General features: G+C 35.9%; 3 protein-coding genes across 5 annotated transcripts in view; 2 read left to right on the top strand and 1 right to left on the bottom strand.

Moving 5' to 3' along the window:
• The first annotated feature begins 484 nt into the window (after positions 1–484).
• Positions 485–6,808, top strand: LOC140944005 (calcineurin B homologous protein 1-like). The gene is made up of 7 exons (XM_073393113.1): positions 485–654; positions 783–855; positions 2,673–2,762; positions 3,284–3,399; positions 3,500–3,561; positions 5,024–5,146; positions 5,875–6,808. The coding sequence occupies exons 1-7, from the start codon at positions 588–590 to the stop codon at positions 5,926–5,928; spliced, it is 585 nt and encodes a 194-aa protein (XP_073249214.1). The 5' UTR covers positions 485–587; the 3' UTR covers positions 5,929–6,808.
• A 262-nt stretch (positions 6,809–7,070) lies between these two features.
• On the bottom strand, positions 7,071–15,764 carry LOC140944004 (vesicle transport through interaction with t-SNAREs homolog 1B-like). The gene is made up of 8 exons (XM_073393112.1): positions 15,559–15,764; positions 15,423–15,481; positions 14,223–14,333; positions 14,008–14,073; positions 12,615–12,708; positions 10,964–11,034; positions 10,802–10,863; positions 7,071–8,642 (listed from the first exon to the last, which is right to left on the bottom strand). Exons 1-8 carry the CDS (start codon positions 15,656–15,658, stop codon positions 8,528–8,530), a joined length of 678 nt encoding a protein of 225 aa, XP_073249213.1. The 5' UTR covers positions 15,659–15,764; the 3' UTR covers positions 7,071–8,527.
• Positions 15,765–15,824: 60 nt separating this feature from the next.
• The window catches only part of LOC140944003 (son of sevenless homolog 1-like), a 31,357-nt gene continuing 25,733 nt past the window's right edge, over positions 15,825–21,448 (top strand). For all 3 annotated transcript variants that reach the window (XM_073393110.1, XM_073393111.1, XM_073393109.1), the window contains exons 1-4: positions 15,825–16,192; positions 16,481–16,741; positions 17,580–17,663; positions 19,659–19,739. In XM_073393110.1, coding sequence (XP_073249211.1) covers positions 16,118–16,192; positions 16,481–16,741; positions 17,580–17,663; positions 19,659–19,739 — 501 coding nt within the window. In that variant the 5' untranslated portion in view covers positions 15,825–16,117. The remainder of the gene's footprint in view (positions 16,193–16,480; positions 16,742–17,579; positions 17,664–19,658; positions 19,740–21,448) is intronic.

Here is a 21,448-nt window from a genome sequence, read left to right as displayed (position 1 = left end):
ACAATAAACCATAGGTTTTTAACCAATCAGAACGCGCGTACTATCTTAGTTATTTTGAGTTATTTTCTCGTTCTTGTAAACTGCATAAAGTGTATTCCTACCTCCATGTTTCAAAAACAGTTATAGTTTAATTATTAATCTGTCCCAAACTATGAAACCAATACAGGGCACAAAAATCTACACGTACATATCTATATAAACCCCAAGGCCGAAAAATAACATAATTACAAAATGGAGTGAGCGTCCTTGGCTGTCACCCGCTAAAAATAACAAAAAAAAAATTATGAAAGTGAAAATAACTGTCAAGCAGTTGCATACAATGATGACGAGATGGAAGTTACAATATTTGATCGGCCAACATCAATGTTTTTCATCAGGTTTGGTCTTTTCAACGCTACAAATAAAACCCCTACCCACTGGTGGAGAGTAAGGCACTGTTCTCTTTCCCGTGCGTAATCAAAAGCTCGGTTACAAAGCACGGCTCGGTTGACCTTCGGTAAAAATATCAGAGTTCGGTTTTATGGTGAAATGTTCTCAATACTGTAGTGAAGGCTTCTTTTTTTTATTGTAAAAGGTAAATACCAAACATGGGTTTAAAATCCTCTACTCTTTTACAAGAGGAAGACATAGAAGAGCTACAAAACGAGACTGGCTGTAAGTATATTTGATTGGCTTTTTCATTTTTGTATTGCCCAGCCGGCGAGGTCGACTCTTCGGTAAAACTTTATTTTTTCTCTCTGACCTTTTCGTTAAATGTGTTCCTTTTTGTTTTTGTTTTTCAGTTTCTCCAAATCAAATAAGAAGACTTTATTGCAGATTTTCAAGTCTTGACAAGGCGACAAAGGGCACTCTGAGGTAAAAATTATAGAAATTAATTAATAATTTTTTTGGCAACTTGTCTAGCAATTTTGTTGCAACACAAGTTGCCAAAAATGCCTAATTTCACAAGCCCTAAAGTGCAGCAAAAATGGATTTTAAGAACAGAGGGCAAAAATAATTCATCCCAGTCGTTTGGGAGGCATGCCCATTTCAACAGGACGTTAGTGGTTTAGCCCCACAAAGAGTTCACCCCCAGTGTTTTGGTTTGTCCATGCTTTCCTGAAACTTGGTTCATTGATTTTCTGAAACATGGTTCTGTTAATCTGCGGCAGGATGAGCTCTGTTGGTAAAGTGCTTGACTGTAGAGCAGGAGGTTGCAGGTTCGATTCCTGGAACCACCAGACCAATACTCGGGGTCTTAAAATCACTTAGAAATGAAGGTACTTCCATGCAGATGGCTAGACCTTCATGTCACTCATATGATTACACAACAATGGCAGTCCTGTCTCTATTAGGAGATGTTAAAATACTGTCCCCAATTAGTACTTTCGTGCTAAAGAAATGATTGACACTGCAATAAAGTGTTTTTTGTTCCATTTGGCAAAAATTAGCTCCTTTCTTTTGATGAGAATCAAAGTGCTCCATGTTTGTGCTTTTAACAGGAAATGGAGCAGAAAGATATGAGTGTCAAAGATAAGAATCTTATAAAGAAGTAAGGGTGGTTTGGCGTTTTCCCTTTATTCAGCAAGCTCAGTTTACATTGTACCAAAAAGTTTTCAAAGCCTAACAGTTGGGTCTGTAGCCAGGAGGAGGGGGGAGGTGGGTGGGGGTTTTTAGGGTGATGTAATCAACAGAGTTTTATACAGGGCAGCTCTGCCTCAGGATCCAGCCCCTACCCCTTTATATCATTTTTGACAGTAACGGTATCCGTTTCGTATACCTTTTGCTGAAACAACAACAACAACAACAATGTATTTTATTTAAGAATATTAGATCCATAAAACTTACAGTACTTTATGCCTTGCAAATAGCAATAGCGCTAATCTAGGCAGGACAAAAATATGAAAAAAGGCATTATTAAATTACAGATTTCCTCTTATCTTTCTTGCATTTCCTCTTAACTTCAGGATCCAACATTTTCCCATCCTGCTACAACTCGTAGTAGTCCATGGTTACTGAAAATTGTCCGTTCTACTGAAAAAATGGTACCCAGTTCTAGTTTTGAACTTTGCATCTTTTTTAATTGCTGTAATTGCACTGTCTTTTAAAGAGGAATAAATAAAAAGTCAGAACATTTTCTTGACTTTTCACAGCCATAGATACAATTGTTAGCCCTTTTGGGCCTTTTTACAGACTGAAATGACAGTTTTTCCCACCCTTTCATGTACCTCAACGAGTGAAAAATCCCTACTCTTTCAAATACCTAAAGCCTGAAAAAGTTACCCCTTTTGGGCGGAGCCTCCCCGTATAGGCCATTATAGGGAGTATCTCCAACCCAGTTGTCTGTAGTGGCTTCTAAGTATGTGCAAGTTTATGGCAGATCTTGTTTTGCCCCCTCTGTTAAGGTAAAAGAGGCACTGCTTGCAGAGTGTGTGAATTTGAGGGGGAAATTAAACTAAGGTCTCATTCATCTTCTCCGAAAAACAACTCATCTAAATTATGAGTTAAGGTTCAAGATTATTATTCAAGTTATTGCCCAGTTTGTTTCTCTTCATTAACATTTGTTAATTAGCATCTTTTATTGGTGAGAAGGTCTTCATGATCACTTCTCTTTTTATAAGGCCATTATATATAATCCCTTTTAAGAGGCATAAGCTTTGATCTCACAAATCTTTATTTGTTTTACTTATCAGCCGCAGAGATTTTATCTCCATACCAGAGCTGGCCATCAATCCAATCGGTGACAGAATCATAGATGCATTCTTTATGAACGAAGACAGTCAGTAAGTCAGTCTTCCTTACTAACAAACCATTGTTATGTCTGATTGAGGAAAATAATTTTAACTACTTAGGAGGATGACTTCCAACAACAGAATGAAAAATATATTAAAAAAGAAGTAAGAGTGGGACCAGTCTATTGAAGTAATTTGCTTTTTTAGCCCAAGACAAATCTACATTTAGAAAAAGTCAAAGAGTGTTACTGTTATAAAGGCATGGTGTAGAATAGTTCTTTGAGCAACCTTTCTCTATCATTCAGTGTCAGTTTGGTTACGAGAGCACCGTTGTGCAAGTGACAAGTTTTTGTTGTGACCACTTCTTTGAATTAATGCCGTGGTTGCTTACTAGAGCATTGACAATACATATTTAGAGGGCACTACTAGGGTAACTACTGTGCTAAGAGGTTTACATATAAATGACACAAAATAATTCTGATGAATTTATGAACCTTGCCAAAGGCTTGCAAAAAAAAACTATGTAGCCATAAATGTACATGTAAATAATATTAATTGCTTTGGTTTATTAGGGAAAGAGATGAAGAGACATGCAACTTCAGACAGTTTGTTAGGACTTTAGCTCACTTCAGACCTATTGATTCTGCCACGGAAAATCCCTTGAATAGTAGAGAAAAAAAGATGCAGTGTAAGTAGAATTCATGATTACATTCTACACAATTTTGAAGATTTAGAAAACAACATTTCTTGCCAGCCTCTTAATAATATCGTGCTTAACTTTGCTACAGTTGCCTTTAAAATCTATGATTTGGACAATGATGGAAAAATATCAAAGGATGACTTGATGCAGGTACGTCAATAACTGGTACAATTATTATTATGACTTATGACTTGGTAACACAGGCAGACCAAATCACACATTTGATAAGATATCTTGATCTATCTTGCAAGCTTTATACAATTGCCTGTTTTTCCCCACAAGAAAAAGTATCATCTCAAGAAAGCTCACAAAGGTTAATTTGGTATGAAAATAGCAGTCTCAGTTAGGTAAAGTGAACAATGGCTCTGTTAAACTTCTGTTGGTCAACAAGTTTTTGAGAGAGCTGTTCAGTTTCATTTCTTAATTATGGAATTTATGTCCAAAATTCCTTTAACAGGGCTCAAAAAACTTGAATTCAAGCTTGTTCTTTGGGCAAGCAGCTCTCGTATTTTGCTCGCCTACTGACACTTCGTGCTCTTCTTTGTTAATGATTTTGTAAGAGGATAACTTGTCGAAACCTTACCCATGCATTGAGCAAGTGTGTTCTACAAGTTACTTTCCCAGCGCTACTTGTCTTGGACTTCCGGAGGGTCTTTTTTCGAGCTCTGCTTTAAGAAATAGGAAACCAAAATTAATGTTTGATGCTTTTTAATTTTTTTTTTTTGCTACAAAGTTTGTGGCAGCTATTTTGAAACAAAATCAAATGTTACAAAATTATTATTAGATAAGTTTTTGTTGTCATTAATACATTCTCAAATATCGACTGCATGCTCTAAGCTACAAACTATATCAATAATTTGAGGCTTACAAACGCTTGGTAGTGAGCATCGAAGCATTGGCTAGCCAGTGGTCTTCAAAATGGCGAAATTTAATTTTTATGAACTGGTATTATTGTTAACCATGTTAACCCATTCGCTCCTGGAGATTTTTCCGAAAAACGCGTTTTGAAGCTAGTTGAGTGGTTTTCTGGTCACTGTCGTGCTATAAAGAGCTAAAACTTACCACAAACCGGTTTACAGGTCGTACACTTCGCAGCCTTCTGATCCAGATGGAAAATATCAGCTTGCGAAGTTCGGGCATGCGCAGAAAGCAAAATTTCGAGATAGTTTTTGGTTTTAAAAGTGACACAGCGGTCTTGACTTTTACTTTTCGCTTTCTCTCCTCCCTTCTTTCTTCGCTTTTCTTGCCTCATTTTTTTTTCTCTTGCTGGGCATTTAGTAGGCTTCATTTTGGTGGGAATAGTTTTTAGGAAAGCTTTTAGGATCTTAGGATTAGGTGAAAGGAAAGGTAGGTGGGCAATGGAACAAGATTTTCATGGAGATTTTCAGGTCCATGTGACGTGGTTTTTTGCTTCTTTCTCCGGTGTCCTTGACTGAATTTTGCTCATTCTGGTATGGTTTGAAAGATCTCTTCACTCTGCACAAGTTAGCGAAGAAAGTTGTCCTTGACCGTTAAAACTGATGACGTCACAAAGGGTAGAAAGGACCTGGATCCGCACGGGCGGTTACGCGTGGTTCAGGGGCGAATGGGTTAATTATCCTTTTGTTTGTAGGTTCTTCATATGATGGTAGGAATGAACATTAGTGATGAACAACTTGGTGGAATTGCTGATCGTGCAATAAGTGATGCCGACATTGACAAGGATGGTGCAATTTCATTTGAAGAACTGAAGAGAGTAAGTAAATGCGGCTTATTGTTTAATTATTGTTCAAACAGATTAATAATGATGATTTTAAGGATCACGCAGTGTGGAAGTCAATGTTCCAGTTCTCTCTGTCTATTGACGTGTTAACATTGTCCTCCTTTTCCCCTCTCCACCCTCACTGTCCATGACCTACCAAATGCTCAGGGCATCTATTTAATTAATTTTTAGGGGTCCAAGAGGGGGTGTTTACAATAGACAGGAAGCATTTAAAAAAGATAGGCGTTTTTTTCTCATAACTGTAACAAGCTCAACAAAACTAATATGCTTTCGGTGAAAATATTAAAGTTTCGAAATAGTGGAAAATCCACTCCGTCCATTGATATGTCTAGGCCATCTGGAGATCCATATCGCTCTTTCAAATCCCAATATCAATTGACATATCAGAGTCCTTGCTCATTGTTATTGTGTTGCCATCATTAGTCTATCCTCACTTTAAACTTGACATTGAACAAGATGAAATATGCAAACCTTTGTTAATCACACAAGATACATGAATCGAATAAATTGAATGATTTTGCACTTTTTTGCTAATTCCTAGGTTCAAGTGACTAACATGTACTTAAACTTTTTAGTAAAACCTTTTTAAACAGCCATTGCTTCTTTGAAGATCTCTAATGGGAAAAAATTTTGACTCCAGTAAATTCAGCAATATGGTGTTAAAAAAATTGCTAATTTTTGTTGTCTTTTTGACCTTCTAGGTACTGGAAAATGTAGATATGAATTCAAAAATGAGCATCAGATTTCTGGCTTGAATCCTTCTGTTCAGCACTGACATTTTGTAAATTATTACTCTTCACAGAAAACCATGATAGATCATGAGCTAGCTTTTTAATTCTCAAGAATTTTTGAACTTAGTTTGGAGCATAATGGGCCCTTTCTTTTTGGCTTTTTGTAGGAACCAGAACAAAGGTAATTGTAAAAGGTAAAGAAACCAATGAGCACAATACACCACTCGATCAGAGTTTTCTTGCTCCGTTTTGTTTCTTTTACTGGTTCTTGCAGAGGGATGTGATATAAGGTGATGATGTTTTCATCAAATAAATAATATCCCCGTCCCACCATAAATAAAGCTAATGGAATTACTTGAAAAAATTCTGCAACTCTTTGCTTTTCAATGTAATGATCAAATGTAACTTGTTTTTTAAAAATATGATTTTCCAGTTTGACCACAGGTTTTAGGGCAGATATTTATTATGGCAGTCTCACCTTCTTACAAAAGGTTCAGCTTGGTAAATAAGAGATAAATAATTATTGGTCATCATCATAAAAACCCAAGAAAGGAAAACGGGTAGTGATTTCATAGTTGCAAGAATTCTGGAAACACTTTTCATAACATGCAACCTACTTTTGTTCACATTCAAGTGAGAAAAAATATGATAAAAATGAAAACACTCTGCATTTACTTCAAGGTTTGCGATATTGTCATCAGCATGTTGCAAATAAATCCCACCCAAGGAAAGAAGCACTGTTGGAATGTGCTTGTCAATCAAATACCCTTAGTTTCCTGTCAAATGTGTGATTATGGTATATAATGGTTGAGTTCAAACTGATGAGGAAGTTGTTCATTTTGTCATAATGACACAACCTGTATATCTGTGTTGATCAATACAATTAAATGTATGCTACATCATATTTTAGTAATGTTTTGCAGTCTAAGTTAGTAAATAAAAAATCAATAGGTTTATATCTGAAGAAATGTTCTCTAGTCTATTTTTGGGCAAACATTAGTGTAAAAAACTTGAAAAGAAAAACTCTGTGAATCCCCAGTGGAGGCCATGGAAGGTAATACCAGGTTTGACTTTTGTTGGGGATTCACATAATTTTTCTTTCCAAGTTTTTCATACTAATGTTTGCCCAAAATGTCACAGTCCGGTTGCTAAATACAAAATAGCCATCAAAAACAACCTCTTTTATTTTGCCACATTAATTTTTCTTGGTTATAATACCTCTATTTTCTCTAACTGTGAACTGTCAATTTCATTATTATTACTTACTTTTGTGATACCAAAAAAGATTATTTGTGAGTTGCCTCACGCATATTTTTTCAAAACAAGGATACGTGCAAAATCTTTGATATAAAAAAAAAATTTACCATTATAATATTTCAATGAGACTCATTTTTTTTACATGAAAGGTTTTGCACTAGCATGACCTCATTCCAAAAGGTACAAGTAAATTTGATGGTGAAAACCTGATATATTTCCATGAAACATGCCTAAAACAAGCATGCCCTGACCTGTAAGAAAAATTATGTCTGGGTCATTTTATAGTAATATTAATGACTTGGGTATTGTAATAATATATGCAAGCTCATTGCACATATTAAATTATGGAGATATTAATTGACATGAATGTAAATTACATATTATTACTTTGGAAAAACAAACAAAAAAAGACAATATGAACAATGCAGAAAAAAACCTGTCTGATAAAAATGATGATCAGCTGCTTTTGAATGACTTCATTAGAGCAATAATTAACTTCCTAAATTGGATATCTTAATTTTTTTAAAGATCTTGAGCCCTGACAGTGTTCAAGGAAAGAAACAATATTTGCTTAGAAACAATTTTCAGGGCTATTGAACAGTGCCGAATCCAGACCTTGAGATAAGCAGGGGGCGGTCATCCAGATCCTTAGATAAGGGGGGGGGAGGGGTCTCCCAAAATTTTTTTTTAGCTCTTCTGGCCTCAGTTTGGTCTAAAAATAGGTGGGGGGGGGGGGGGCAGGCTCCTTTCCCTGGATCCGCCTCTGATTAAATTATGGCTTAACATCATAAAAAACAAGACAAATCTTCTAAATTTGAGTTACATTTCCCTCTTGGTGAGCTTTTTGTATCAGCTATAGCAATAGGCCATTTATAGAAATTGCCATAACAAATTTATTATTTATCTGACAAACAAAAGATCTACCACAGTGAGACTATCTTATCTGAAATCAGGGCTTGAAAAAAGTTCTACACAGTTATATGGGAAGAGTAGATTTTCCCGCTGGGCAAGCATCTTTACATTCTCCTTTGCCCAATGACCAATGATCCAGGCAAATCATCTAAATCTAAATCATAAAGTGAGAAAATCTTAAAGGTACTTGTCTGGAGGGCAAACTGCAATTCAGTTTTTTCATTTTTAACCCCTGTGAGATCTTTTTTCTAATTATGCTGAGTTCAAGCTACAAAATTACTTATTTTAACTTCAACAGTTCATGTGTTTCATCATGACCACATAGAAGAATTCTTTGCAAGGCCACCAGAAAGTTTGCTAAAAAAATATGGTCAAAAACTTAAATGAAGCTTTATTGAGTGGTAAATGATGTAGCACATGACACTGCAAGATAATCAAAAGAACTTTGAGTTAACTAACTCTTTTTTTTCGACTTTGATTTCTTAAAAAACCTTAAATATACTACAGCAGCCAAGATGGCCAACTCTACCAAGATAATGCAAAGCAATATCAACTTGTTTGTTGCAATCCTGAAATAAAAAGAAAACCAAAATAGTTTAGGATCAGTCACATACATGTAAACATATAATGATTGAACAATTTCCTGCTTACTTCCACAAGAAAAGATTAATCTTTGTTCTGGCCATACAATAAATCTTTCATTTCAACCAAGCTTGTTCAGTCAAGATGGCTGAACAGTGTCCTTGTTATTCTTTTGCATTTCAAAGGACCTTGACTAAGTCTTGGCCCATAAAAACTAGGCCAATATCCAGCTGTTTGGTCAAAGATACAGGCTTACGTGTTTATGTTGTGGTTCAATTTTATCCGTGGCATAAATATATATTTTGTTTTATTTTGTTTCAAAATCATTATCTTACATGACCATAAGCAATAAGCGACGTTACTCTTCTGAGTTAATTAATATCTATGACCTTTTAGAGAAGTGTGACCGCAGGTTGTTCACCAAAATTAAGAACAATGTTAACCATCCATTATAAATATGCCCTTTTGCCGAAAGTCAAAGAGTCATCTAAGAAGTTAACATCACAAACAAGTCAATTACCACAGATTAATACAGAACGTTTTAAGAATTGCTATTTTAATAGAATAAGGTTTCAATACAACTTGGCAATTTAACAATATAGATATCCAATGTTTTATCAGGTTTTATATAATAATTGTAAATGATCTGTGCGATTTTCATGGTTTGTATACTTTTACTCTTTGTAACGTTTGTTATGTATTTTAATGGGCGAAATAAAGAAATTTATTATTATTATTATAATATCCAAAAACAAAAGAAAATAAAATTTAAACTAAGGATAAAATACAGGTAGAACCACATCATATACAACCAACAAAATAAATTAAAAGTACGACTTGTTGAAAGGATTTTGCCTAACGGGAGTCCAGTGGCCTGGGACACCCAACAAAATGCTTTGAAAGGCAAACAAAAAAAGTCCTGTATTTGAGTGCCAATGTAATAGCACGGAAGTAATTCCAGAGGCACACGAAGCTGGAAGGTCTATCCATTTGCAGGGCAAAGGCAGTTCTTTCATTTCCCAATTTCCCAGTTATTTTACAAATGTAAGACCCTGAGTACTGGTTCCGTCCCAGGAATCAAACCCGCAACCTACTCTACTCTACCAACTGAGCTATTCCTGCCAGGATAACATCTCCCTGAAATATGGATACATGTATCTAGTGTTGTTCCCTGCCATTATTTTCGTAATTCAGTTATCTTCCTTGACATCACTATGGGGCAACCAACAATACACTGATAACCGTTTCTTTAAGCCCTTATATCACAGAGTCATACAAATTCTCCAGACTGATTTTTCCATACATCTTCTTAGAGAATAACAATTGTTAGTTGTGGGATTGATCATTTAATAAATTCTGATGTATTGAAAATGTAAGAAGAAAAATTGACATTAGTCATTCTTGTGACTTGAAGGGTTAACAGAGCCCTATTGCTGATCCCCACAGTGTCCATCTAAGACTGAGAGTTGACAATATATTTTTCTGGCCTTTCACACACTTGGCCTGTGGTAGATCTAGAGGTGTTCAAGGGATTTCAGTAGAACTGTCTAAGCTGAGAAATCTCTAATAAAAATATTGCAATATCATAAAAATATTAATAGGCAGACTGTGAGTATAAGTCTCTTTTGTTTGGAATGAAGCAAATAAACTAGTGCCACGTGCAAGCGACTTGACACTCTACAGGGCCAGAATGGCGGAAATGACATTTAAGAGGAATAAAACTTCAAGTAGAATTTTCTGAGGAATCATGACCCTCTCGACACTAAGATAACTTTTCCCTTCCATCAGTCATTCAAACCCTTTGAAATAATACTGCATATGTTCTTTCTAGTGGGCTTCTAGCTTCCTAGCTTTTGTTCTAATGAGCTCCTTCAAATTTCCTTAAAGGGGTGATCTTAGCAACAATGACAACAACTAAGCCATTATATTTTAAGACGGCCCCACCGAAAAAGCCTGTTCCTTGACAATATGTACTGCAGAGACAGGTTTTTCATGAAAATGAGAAAAGACCTTATTTTTGAAATGACCAGTTCCACTGGCCAGTTCTGAGTTTTGGTGAGCACTCTTACTCTCTTTTAGAGTAGCACTCTTTAATAGATACTAGCAGAAATAATATCAATTGAGAAGGTTTTTTGTTTTATGTTACCTGATAGCCATACTATTTAAAATTCTCTTGCTTTTACCCAGGCCTTGATCAACATCTTTGAGCTACAGAAAAAATAAACAATAATATGTACATTAAGCAATAAGGTATGTGATAATTTTATAGTTGTAAAAGCCATGAATGTAAATTTGAGATTGTCTTCACCCTATCTCTTGTTCTCTCTAGTGCCTCTCGTTGATCACCTAACTCTTCAATTATTTCACCACCAATTTGTTCTATAAAAAATACGTCAATGTAGATCAGCAAAAACAATGTAAAATAACGGAAAGCCTTTGAAAATTGTAAAAATAATTGTCAATTCAGTAAATATCTTATTATTCACTCCCTTCAGGGCTTTTCAGGGATACTTTACAAACACTGGTTGGGGGACTTTTGCCAGACTGCTTATGGTTCAGTTTACATTATTATTAAAAGCAATGGTGATGCCCCCTAAATGTGAGAGTGAATCAGAGATACACCACAGGGCTTGAAATATTTTTTTTGGGGAGTCTCTGGACACGATAACTGGCCAAAATCGTTTTAGCTTGGTCACACATTGTTTCTGGCCAGGCAAATTTATAAGATAAATAACTCTTAAAACAGGGTCTCATGAATCAAAACTAGCGTTACATATTTTCAAAAAAGTCGTTGCTTAGAGCTAAAATCGCACTTTAAAGCACTCATTCTCAACAATAAAAATATATTACAGTGGAGAAATGAAACTACGCTTATTATGTGTATTTATTTCATAGAAACACTGACTGTAACACTAACCTGTAACACATTAAATATCATTATCATACAAATGCAATTTGCCTGGCACCTCCAATTATAATTATTTCAGTTTTCTGCAGGTGCATGAACCCTGATGTCTGTTTCAATGTGCAAATTCTAAACACCCTTCTAGTTGCATTTCACCCAGAATTTCAGTTTAAAGTTCCGCAATACACTGACTTGCTATATTATACTGATAACAACTGAAATAACTGAACAGCGTGGAAATTTTAATTTATTTTATTTTCAATATGATCTAATTGACCCGTCAACATGACCGGCAATATGAAAGGTTGACCGGTCAACTCCCCAATCAGTCCAGACATTGGCTGTTGACTGTCTGTTATTTCAAGCCCTGCACCAGCACATCAGATACTGCATCTCATACATGTACTGTTGATGAAAAGTGCGTTGGTTCTTTAAGGTCCCACAGAATTTATAATACGTGCAAGGGTTGTGAGAAAGGGCCTACAGTTTGATGCCCAGTGTTCTTACCAGGACTTTGTACACTGGGGTCCACAGGACCCATAGAGAAGCTAAGCTGAGGGAGAAAAGCAGGTCACAATTTTTAGATACAGTTAACTCAATGTTTTCACAGGTCTGAGTATTAGGTAATGACGTGTGTTTTCTAAAGATGCAATAACCAATTAAATTTTGGCTTACAGCTGTGTATTATAGGGACATGTATCTATGTGTATGGATGCTTACATATGTTTTGTCATATGTTTTTTTTTCCTTCTTGGTGCCCTTGGAGCCTCTTGGGCTAATTATATATGGTGCCGCATTTCCCAAAAAAGTAGGGCAATGCCACAATGCTACGGTCTGGTATTGGTCCAGGGTACCACAGTTGGGAGAGGTAGGCTCATGGATATCTTCTTGATCCTCCTTTAGCAGCTGTAATGACTGCTTGTAAACAGTCAAGAGTATTTGATCTCAACGCTGTGCACTAAGGAAAATTGAAGGAAGCCCAGTGCTCTGAGCGTGTGAAATCACGGGTGCCCAGCTAGACTACAGCCCTGAATCTATGTGTTAATAAACTTACCAGTCTCTACAGCAACTCTGGTAGATCTTGCAATACTTTCTGAGGCTCTGTTTAAAGTCTCAGTTCCACGCATCACTTTGTTTCTCTGCGGAGCCTAATGAAATAATGCCATAGAAGTAAATTAGTTTCTTGTACAAATTTAAAAGCGTTTCTGAAATGAATTATTAGTTAGTTTAGAATAACAATAACATTTAAAATAATTTTTGCTGAGATTTTTCAAGTCATATATTCTAATGGCAATATTGTCCAACTTATGGGTGTGACTTGTTAATGCTCAATTTAATATATGTATTTTTCAACCATGTGACTTCACATCGTTTGATAACCCTGTGAGTGGCAACCACCATGCACTGTTACACTGAAAATCTCAGTGGAGATTTTTGTAGAGACTTACCAAGGGACATCCAGCTGCAGAGGGAAGGGGAGGAAGCAAAACCAACTGAAGTGACTGACAACTGAGGGCAATATGAGTGAAATGATTGACCTCAATGAAAGTGCTGTAAAATGACTAGAGCCCTGCAAATTCCCAAAGACTGCCCTACATAGGTAATAAAAGATGGAGACTGCTATCCAGCACTGTCTCATGTTTAACCCATTCGCCCCTGAACCGCCCGTAACCGCCCGTGCGGATCCACGTCCTTTCTACCCTTTGTGACGTCATCAGTTTTAACGGTCAAGGACAACTTTGCCCGCTAACTTGTGCAGAGTGAAGAGATCTTTCAAACCATACCAGAATGAGCACAATTCAGTCAAGGAAACCGGAGAAAGAGGCAAAAAACCATGTAACATTGACCTGAAAATCTCCATGAAAATCTTGTTCCATTGCCCACCTACCTTTCCTTTCACCTAATCCTAAGATCCTAAAAGCTTTCCGAAAAACTATTCCCACCAAAATGAAGCCTACTAAATGCCCAGCAAGAGAAAAAAAAATGAGGCAAGAAAAGCGAAAAAAGAGGGGAGGAGAGAAGGTGAAAAGTAAAAGTCAAGACTGCTGTGTCACTTTTAAACCCAAAAACTATGTCGAAATTTTGCTTTCTGCGCATGCCCGAAGTTCGCAAGCTGATATTTTGCATCTGGATCAGAAGGCCATCAAGGGTACGATCTGTAAAGCGGTTTGTGGTAAGTTTTAGCTCTTTATAGCATGACAGTGACCAGAAAACCACTCGACTAACTTCAAAACGCGTTTTTCGGCAAAATCTCCAGGAGTGAATGGGTTAACTATGCTTTAATTACATTTAGCCACATAACAACTAGTGCAATGTTTGTATCAGTTTAGCACTTGAGCTCTATAAAATTTAGCATGGGAATTTCATTCTTAAACTTCTTTTTGGAACACAATCTGATATTTGAAAATTTCATGTTAACTGTGCAGGGGTTAATAATATTAGCTTACCATAGGATCTGAATCAAAAAGTTCTTCTCTTCCAAATGACACATTTACTTGCCCACTTGGTTTTGCCTTAATTGAAAAAACAAAAATGATACAAAATCTGCAAAATGTTCTTCATATCAACAACAGAAACAATATTACTATTTAAACAATTTAATCTTTTTTTTTTTTTTTTTTTTTTAAACAATTTAATCAATTTTTAAACAATTTAATCTTACCAGATCCCTTCTGAGTTGATCAAGATTTCTTCTGTGGTTTCGTACTTTGGACATCAAGGAATTCCTGTAAGCACCAGGAGCAAAGCTGGCTTCTTCTTCCATCTCCTCAATCTAACAAAATCAAAAGATATTCAAAGATATTTGAAGAAGAATAAAGACTTAATTAATATTAATAATTTTTATTTATTTCCAATACAGAGCCTGCAATTTCTAAACAGGCTTACTTTGCTGCAATCAGTGCTGAATGCAGTGTAAAAGGAGGGGGACATTGGGGGGTACCCAATATTGGAGGAAAAATTGGCAAATACCAAAATACTGTGTTGAGAATAGACGAAATACCGATACCGCATTTATGACTGGTCACGCTTACTTAAAGTTGTATCCAATCCGCGTGTTTGTTTAACTCAAGCATGTATGCACAAGAAATCAACCTCAGCCATTGCTAGAAAACGTGAGAAGACCTCCAATTTATCGGTGCAATGATCGAAAAGACTGATCATTAGATCCAATGACAATTCCTCTGTATATTAACTGTCACAAATTATGTAATCATTTACAGTTAAGTCTGAAGTAAAGTTTTCCAAATATTCACTCGCATTAGACAGGAGGATGCAAATGAACGGTACCACAATACTGAGAAGGATCTTCTTTCACCAAATACCGTCAGCCAGAAGGATAAAAAACCGCATACCCTAGGGCTACATGATACCACAATACCGCCCATTAAAATCAAAATTACTGAAATACCGTTTGAAAAAAAGCCCAATACCGCAATTAAGTAAACCCCCACGTCCCCCTCAAAAAGTGAGGATATCACTTTTTTATTTCATAAAATAAGACAGGGTTGGAAAAACTGAACTTGCTTTATCAGCCCCTTCCACTAAAATATAAATGACAAGGTAAAATCTATACCCACATCATCCCTCCTCCATCATTTTACTATGATATCACCTTTTACTGAGCTCACGTGACACGACAGATATAAACTTTATCCAAAGTCGGAGTGTAAACACAAAAGAAATGATAAATTTAAATAGGAAAATGATTTAAAAAAGGTATCAACAATAGTAACAACTAACTGGAAATAACAGAAGAGCTGAATTTAGCTTAAACAATCTTTAACCTCTAATAAAATACGGTGGTTTCTGTTCGCATTTTTTGGGCTGTTCAAACTTAAGTTATTTTAGGGGCAACACTTACAATTAGTTTTGCATCTTCAATCTTTTTTTCCACTTCCCGTATTGTACTTTTCCTTAACTCTGGTACATACAAAAAAAAGCATTTATGTGATAAATACTTGAATATAAACTTAAAACAAGTGGCTGCTCGCTCTTACCTCCAGTTAATCTTGGGATTTTGTTGGTTATTTTCCCACTTATATCTTCTTGTAGAGTTTTTAGTTCATCTTCGAGGTCTTCAAACTTTTCTGAAGACATTATTTAAGCCGAGAATCTTTCAGTTACACGATTTTTTGGCTGAAGTGGAGAATGCCTATGATGAAACAAGAAACTAAAATTGCCTGCAATGTAGTCTGTCAGCGTATGAAGCCAAATATAGATGCGCGCACTTGTCCAGAGAAATGCATGCCCTGCACAATCAAATCCAATGTTTTGATGTAATATTTCCGATCAAGCTTCCTTTCGTTTGTAAAACAACCCACAAACTGCCGAAGTAGGTAATAAGCGTTAAAGCGTCGTAGCCTGACATCATCATCTTTGCATACATAGCCTGACAGGCAAATAATGTAGATGCAAATCAGGTTATCCGCAGAGGAAGTACCTCGAACGCGCGTTCGTACGATTGATGTCACAAGTTTCTGGATCTCAAAAAAATGGCTGTGAATTCTGATTCTTTTACCAGTGGTTTGGAATGATATGTGACTTCTCTGGAATAACATGCCCATATCTGAGTATGAAAACAATTTGAACATCGCAAAATGGAAGGGAATGTTTGTACCCGCTCTTAGAAAGGTAAGCTCAAGCTAGCTAAAAGGAAAATTTGAGCCATCGCATTCCTGTTTCTGAGAAGAAACGGTGAAATTCCGATTGATTATTTTCTCTTTTCACCCTATTGATTGTTTATTTCATGGTTTGAAAAGAAGGTTTATAAATCAGCGGGTATTGTTTTTTATGGGAGAGTTTTGCTGAATATATTATTCTCACAATCCCATTTATAACTTAAAGAGGAGGCGTGATTCACTGAAAGGGATTTCTGTTTTAAACTTTTTGTTTTAATCCCATCTTTCAAATTCGGTTTAGGTCCAATCGCAGGTTCACCCCTCGTTGAAGGTTCACGATGACGCCCTAGAATACATCGAATCTTTGATCATACAACTTCTGAATCACCTCTGTGCGGGCCAGCCTCGGTCAGTTGCTGATGTCGAGGAACGAGTGATCAATACATTCCCCCATCCGATCGATAAATGGGCCATTGGAGACGCACAAGCCGCCATCGAAAAGGGCAGGAAGAAAAGCCCAGTTGTGCTACCTGCGGATAAAGTGCACCCTTTGATTGTAAAGGTGATTTATTACTTCGATTCCGAGTCTTACAGTGGTTTTGTTTTCATCCTAAGCAGCTGTCACCTATCACAAGTCTAATGACTTCGCAAATTTACCCTGCTCAAAGGCTGCTTATCCTGTGATTATTTTACACCCTACAAAGTACGCAACAAAATAAGTTTTTCTCTGTTTCTGTACACTTAAGTTTGTATACCTGTTTGAAGTACTTTTTATTGTCTATTTCATCTGTTGTTACCCGGCTTGCGGTTGTAAAACAATTAAATTTGCCATTAAAGAACACCGGTCAATTTTCCCATAAAATGCTCACTAGATATTACAATCGAGGAAATTAGATGCGGTTTTTCGTTTTTCTCCTTTTTAGATTGTTTTTAATTGAGCTATATACATATTGCCATTTCAGTTCACTATTTTAATATGTTACAAATTCTGGTGTATTTACTTAAGACTGCACTCTATATTAAATGTTTATAGAAAAATATCCACCCAGTTTATCACCATCAAAATTTCTTACTACCTTTCCTGTATAACACTATGTTTCATGCTTTTATTCTAGCACTTGATTAAATATACGATGCATTGATAAAAATAGACTAATGAATTATTTTTAACTACAGCTGTACTTTTTGTTGCCCTGGGGAAGACTTTGTACAAATAAAATCAAATTTTATCATTCTTTTGAGGTTTGTCTAAAATTTCAAATGCGTTTGGATGTTTAAACAGGACAAAATATTGTCCATTTTCTCTTTAAACTAAACTTAACCCCTTCCCTCCCCCCATGCAGTAGCATCAGCTGGTACAGTGTGCACATAGTAAAGAAACACAATGATTTGTTTTTCAGGATATTCTTGGATTCAGGGTTGAGTTTCAAGTGTCTCTTTACATTGTTGCAGTAATGGAGTATATTTCAGCTGATATCTTAAAGGTAAGCTTGCCTGATTCATCAAATTGCCAGATTTATAAGCTACAGAAGCTTTTAAGAAGCCTTTGAATGTTCAAATCTAATCTATCTGTCATGAAACCCCAGTTATCTAATTAGTAATGAGATATTAGTCATGAGATATGAGTAAGGGGAGAGGAGGTTACAGGTGCAGAAAACATTTGATACCTTCTGCACTTTTTTGTAACAAGAAATTTTGTGCGAAACAGGTTCTGTTTTGACTGTACTGTGGTCTAGGCTCACCTGGCACCCATTTCTCAAAAGTCCTGGTATCGTTTTGGGCCCAGATCAAAACAATAATTATTCAAATAAACATTTAAAGAATTAGAGTGTGGGCCAAAGCTTAGCTAACCAACCAGTCCATTTTGTTTTGTTAACTGTGATAGTTTTGTCACATTATCAGCAAAACTACAGTACTGAAATTTTGTTGACAACCGATACAAAAATGTTCTGGGCCCATCAGTTATCGGGACTTTTGAAAACTGGGCCCCGGCACTTATAGTAGGGATTGCTGGATCTATTGTCAGATTCTGGGCAGGGATGGGGATTGGGGTGCTGATGGGGGGTGGAGGGTACTTTTTTGTAAAAGGCCAGTGGAGATGTGGCCTTAAATGGGATTACATTCTTATGACTGGATTGACTTTAACAAGGTTGCATTTTTCTATAGAGTTACTAGCTGGGGTACTGATTTTCTTCTAGCAGAGCCCAGTACTAGAAAATCTTACTTTTTTCGTGCAAATCATATGCTGGGCACCCTTGATTTCACAGGTTCAGAGCTCTGGGCTCCCTTTAATTTTCGTTAGAGCACAGCCTTGATAATGGGTTAGAGTTTCTAAGAGGCCAGCTGCACATAATTGACCCAATCCCCCCCCACTGAGACTTGTAGTGCAACAGTTTATAATATCATAGACGAAGAAGGGAAGTGTGTTGACTGGTCAAAACCAGACCCTCCAGTTATAACATGTGAAAAAGTAGAAGTTGTCAAAATCATCTAATTGCTGGAAGTAAAGTTAGTTGTGTTCATTCAGCACAACATTTTTACAACTACTGTGTGATAAATGTTTGGTTTGTTGTTGTACCAAAGAGTCACTTTATCAAAGACTTTTACATGTACATGCAAACATTCATAGAAAACACAACTATGTATAGTGGAAACTGACTGCCCATGGGATTCAGGTGTTTACAGTTTTTGGTGTGTCTGTTTTGCTCTTGTGATTTTATTGGCTTGCTATGTCATATATACATGAAACATAACCTGTTTTGTTGAAGAAAATAAAGTGTGATTTCTTGCATAGGGGGAAAAATTTTTGATTCGTGAGGTGGCACTTATGTATCTGGCACATTAAGTTACACTCCACCTTCATGTCTTATAGCGCTCCGATGACTAATGTCAAAGAGAAAATGAAGTGTGACTTCTTGCATCAAGAAAAACAATTTTTTCGATGCAACAGGTCACACTTCAATTTCATGCTATTTAACATGCCAATGACCCCCTTTTTTGCAAACTTTCTTTTGACTAGAAAAAAAAAAATTAAATTGAGGAAATGACAAGAAATGACTAGAGTGTAATAGACTCTCTTGTTTGCAAACTGAATCAAACAGTATTTTGTATCTGGTTGTCGGAATTATCGCTTTTATTATGGACATTATGGACTAATATACAAGATGCCTGCATAGTGTTTCAGTTTCTATGAAAACTGTAAACACCATAAATAATAATGATGGGATGCATGAAATAAGCCTTTACAATGTAAGTGGCTCTTGCTCTAATGTCAAATTTTCCAACTGTTTCAAAAGAAAATATATAGTAATTTATAAGGAGAATCAAGCAGTTTATCGGAACTCACTTGGGGGTTAGACAGGTTTTTTACAAGGCTGTTAACAGAGAAGCTGTCAGTTTTAAAGAGTGTCTGCTCTCTGAGAGATCTTTGAGTCCGATTAGATTCTCGCACTCATGCTTCCTGTTTTCATTCCTAACAGCTGGCTGGCAATTATGTTAAGAACATCAGACATGTTGAAATCACATGCCAGGACATAAAGGTGGCTTTATTCGCTGACAAGGTCTCGTACGATTTTTTTTTATGTTTATGTTTGTTTATGTATGGTGCCTTCTTGATTCTAGTGCAGTGATCTCTTTTATATTTATAAAATAATTCATTTACCATAAAAATGTTTCTTTATGCCTTACCCCTAACTTTCAACTGTGATTTGAAAAAAATAATAATTATAATGATAAGCTGAAGTGTTCAAATGGTTTGTGTGATTGAGTAAATGTTTGGCTGACTGTTGAAACGAATTGACTCACCATTTGAACAGCTTGATTATTAAACTGTTTTGAAGGTTTGGTTCACTGTTTGAATAGTTGATTCATATAAATTGTTATTTGAAAGAATTGCAAAAGTGTTTGAACATCATGTTAGGATATTTGAATGGACATCTTGACTTGTGTTCTCAGTCATGGGATAAATGTTATTGTCATTCAGAACATTGCAGTTGTCATTCACTGATGACCAAATGGAAACAAATAAAAAAAACACATTATTTTCAAGAAGCACATCTTCTATTCTGATCCCTATAATTGGACTTTGAGGAAGACCTAATCTGTGATGTTGTTTGTAAAATACTTAAATTTAAATCAATTTCAATTCTTTGCCCAAAAACGTCAGCAAGATTACTCCGTGTAATGAAATTTGTGAGAAAATTTTGGTAGCATGCTAGGGAAGAACAACGGCAACAAGTGAAATATTTCACAAGAATCACATTACACCATGTTCATTTCTGAAACCAATGACGCTCCATTAGTGTGTTTGCTTTTTTGTCCATTTAGCTCACTTTTAAGCCATTTTCTGAAGTTATCAAAGTATCTATTGAGGATTTAGGTATTGCAATCTGCATTACAGAAGGATATTGGACATCACAATTCTTCAGAAACTGCAGATGCTCTTCATGTATTTATGAACATTATATTCAAACCATCTGAATGGATAATATTTACTTCTATCTTCCTGATGCGAATGATCATTGGTGTCCATTGTGCCCTTTACAGTAACATAATTTTTACACTTTCCAAAAGAGATTTTTTCCTAGATAAGCCGCACCCTTGATTTTGAACCTAAATTCTAAGCAAATTCTTATTGTACATGTATACACAAGTTTTTATATTATAGTGTGGAAAAGCAAATGATACTCATCACCTTATTTACAATAAAATGTTTTAAAAAGGCCTGTTAAAAATGCAATTGATACCTTGTAATGAAGACAACACATTTTTTTTTGTCAGTAAATGCTGTGAGACAATATTATTGTTAAGTTCTGTAATGAGATATGTTGATATCTTATTATTATAATAACAATTATTATTATAATTACATGTGCGTCAATATTCAATGTGACAGTCGTATTTGATTTTGAAGAAATATATTAATAACAATAAACTAAGGTTGTGCTGTAAGCACATTTCTAATTAGGGACCCAATAGCTCTGACCATATAAAATTAAAGGTGTTAATGATAAAAATTTGATGCAAAAACTAAGATTATCCTGTCCTTCTTTAAAGTCAAAAATTAGTTGTTAGGGGCCCGGACTTTTAGCCAGACATTGAAAACTGGCCATCCAGAAGGCATGTTTTCCCAAAAAATTATTGGAGATTAAGTGAATTTTCCTTATATTTCTTCCAAAAATGGGCGTCCATACATGAAGGATGGCTGGACACCCTTCTGGCTAAAACCTTGCAGGGGCCACTAGGCTCTTCAAGAGCACAGCTGTGCAAA

The sequence above is a fragment of the Porites lutea genome, chromosome 7 (assembly GCF_958299795.1).
Source record: "Porites lutea chromosome 7, jaPorLute2.1, whole genome shotgun sequence".
In the NCBI taxonomy this organism is placed as follows: domain Eukaryota; kingdom Metazoa; phylum Cnidaria; class Anthozoa; order Scleractinia; family Poritidae; genus Porites; species Porites lutea.
This window is presented reverse-complemented; position numbering and strand designations above follow the sequence as displayed.

Bases quoted from the DNA above. Each gene is read 5' to 3' on its own strand.
- LOC140944004 (XM_073393112.1), bottom strand. From the start codon at position 15,658: ATGTCTTCAGAAAAGTTTGAAGACCTCGAAGATGAACTAAAAACTCTA. The intron at 15,482-15,558 runs GTAAGAGCGAGC...TGTATGTACCAG, and splicing joins AATCCCAAGATTAACTGGAG to AGTTAAGGAAAAGTACAATA. The intron at 10,864-10,963 runs GTGAAGACAATC...TTTTTTCTGTAG, and splicing joins TAGAGAGAACAAGAGATAGG to CTCAAAGATGTTGATCAAGG.
- LOC140944005 (XM_073393113.1), top strand. From the start codon at position 588: ATGGGTTTAAAATCCTCTACTCTTTTACAAGAGGAAGACATAGAAGAG. The intron at 3,400-3,499 runs GTAAGTAGAATT...ACTTTGCTACAG, and splicing joins TAGAGAAAAAAAGATGCAGT to TTGCCTTTAAAATCTATGAT. The intron at 5,147-5,874 runs GTAAGTAAATGC...TTGACCTTCTAG, and splicing joins CATTTGAAGAACTGAAGAGA to GTACTGGAAAATGTAGATAT.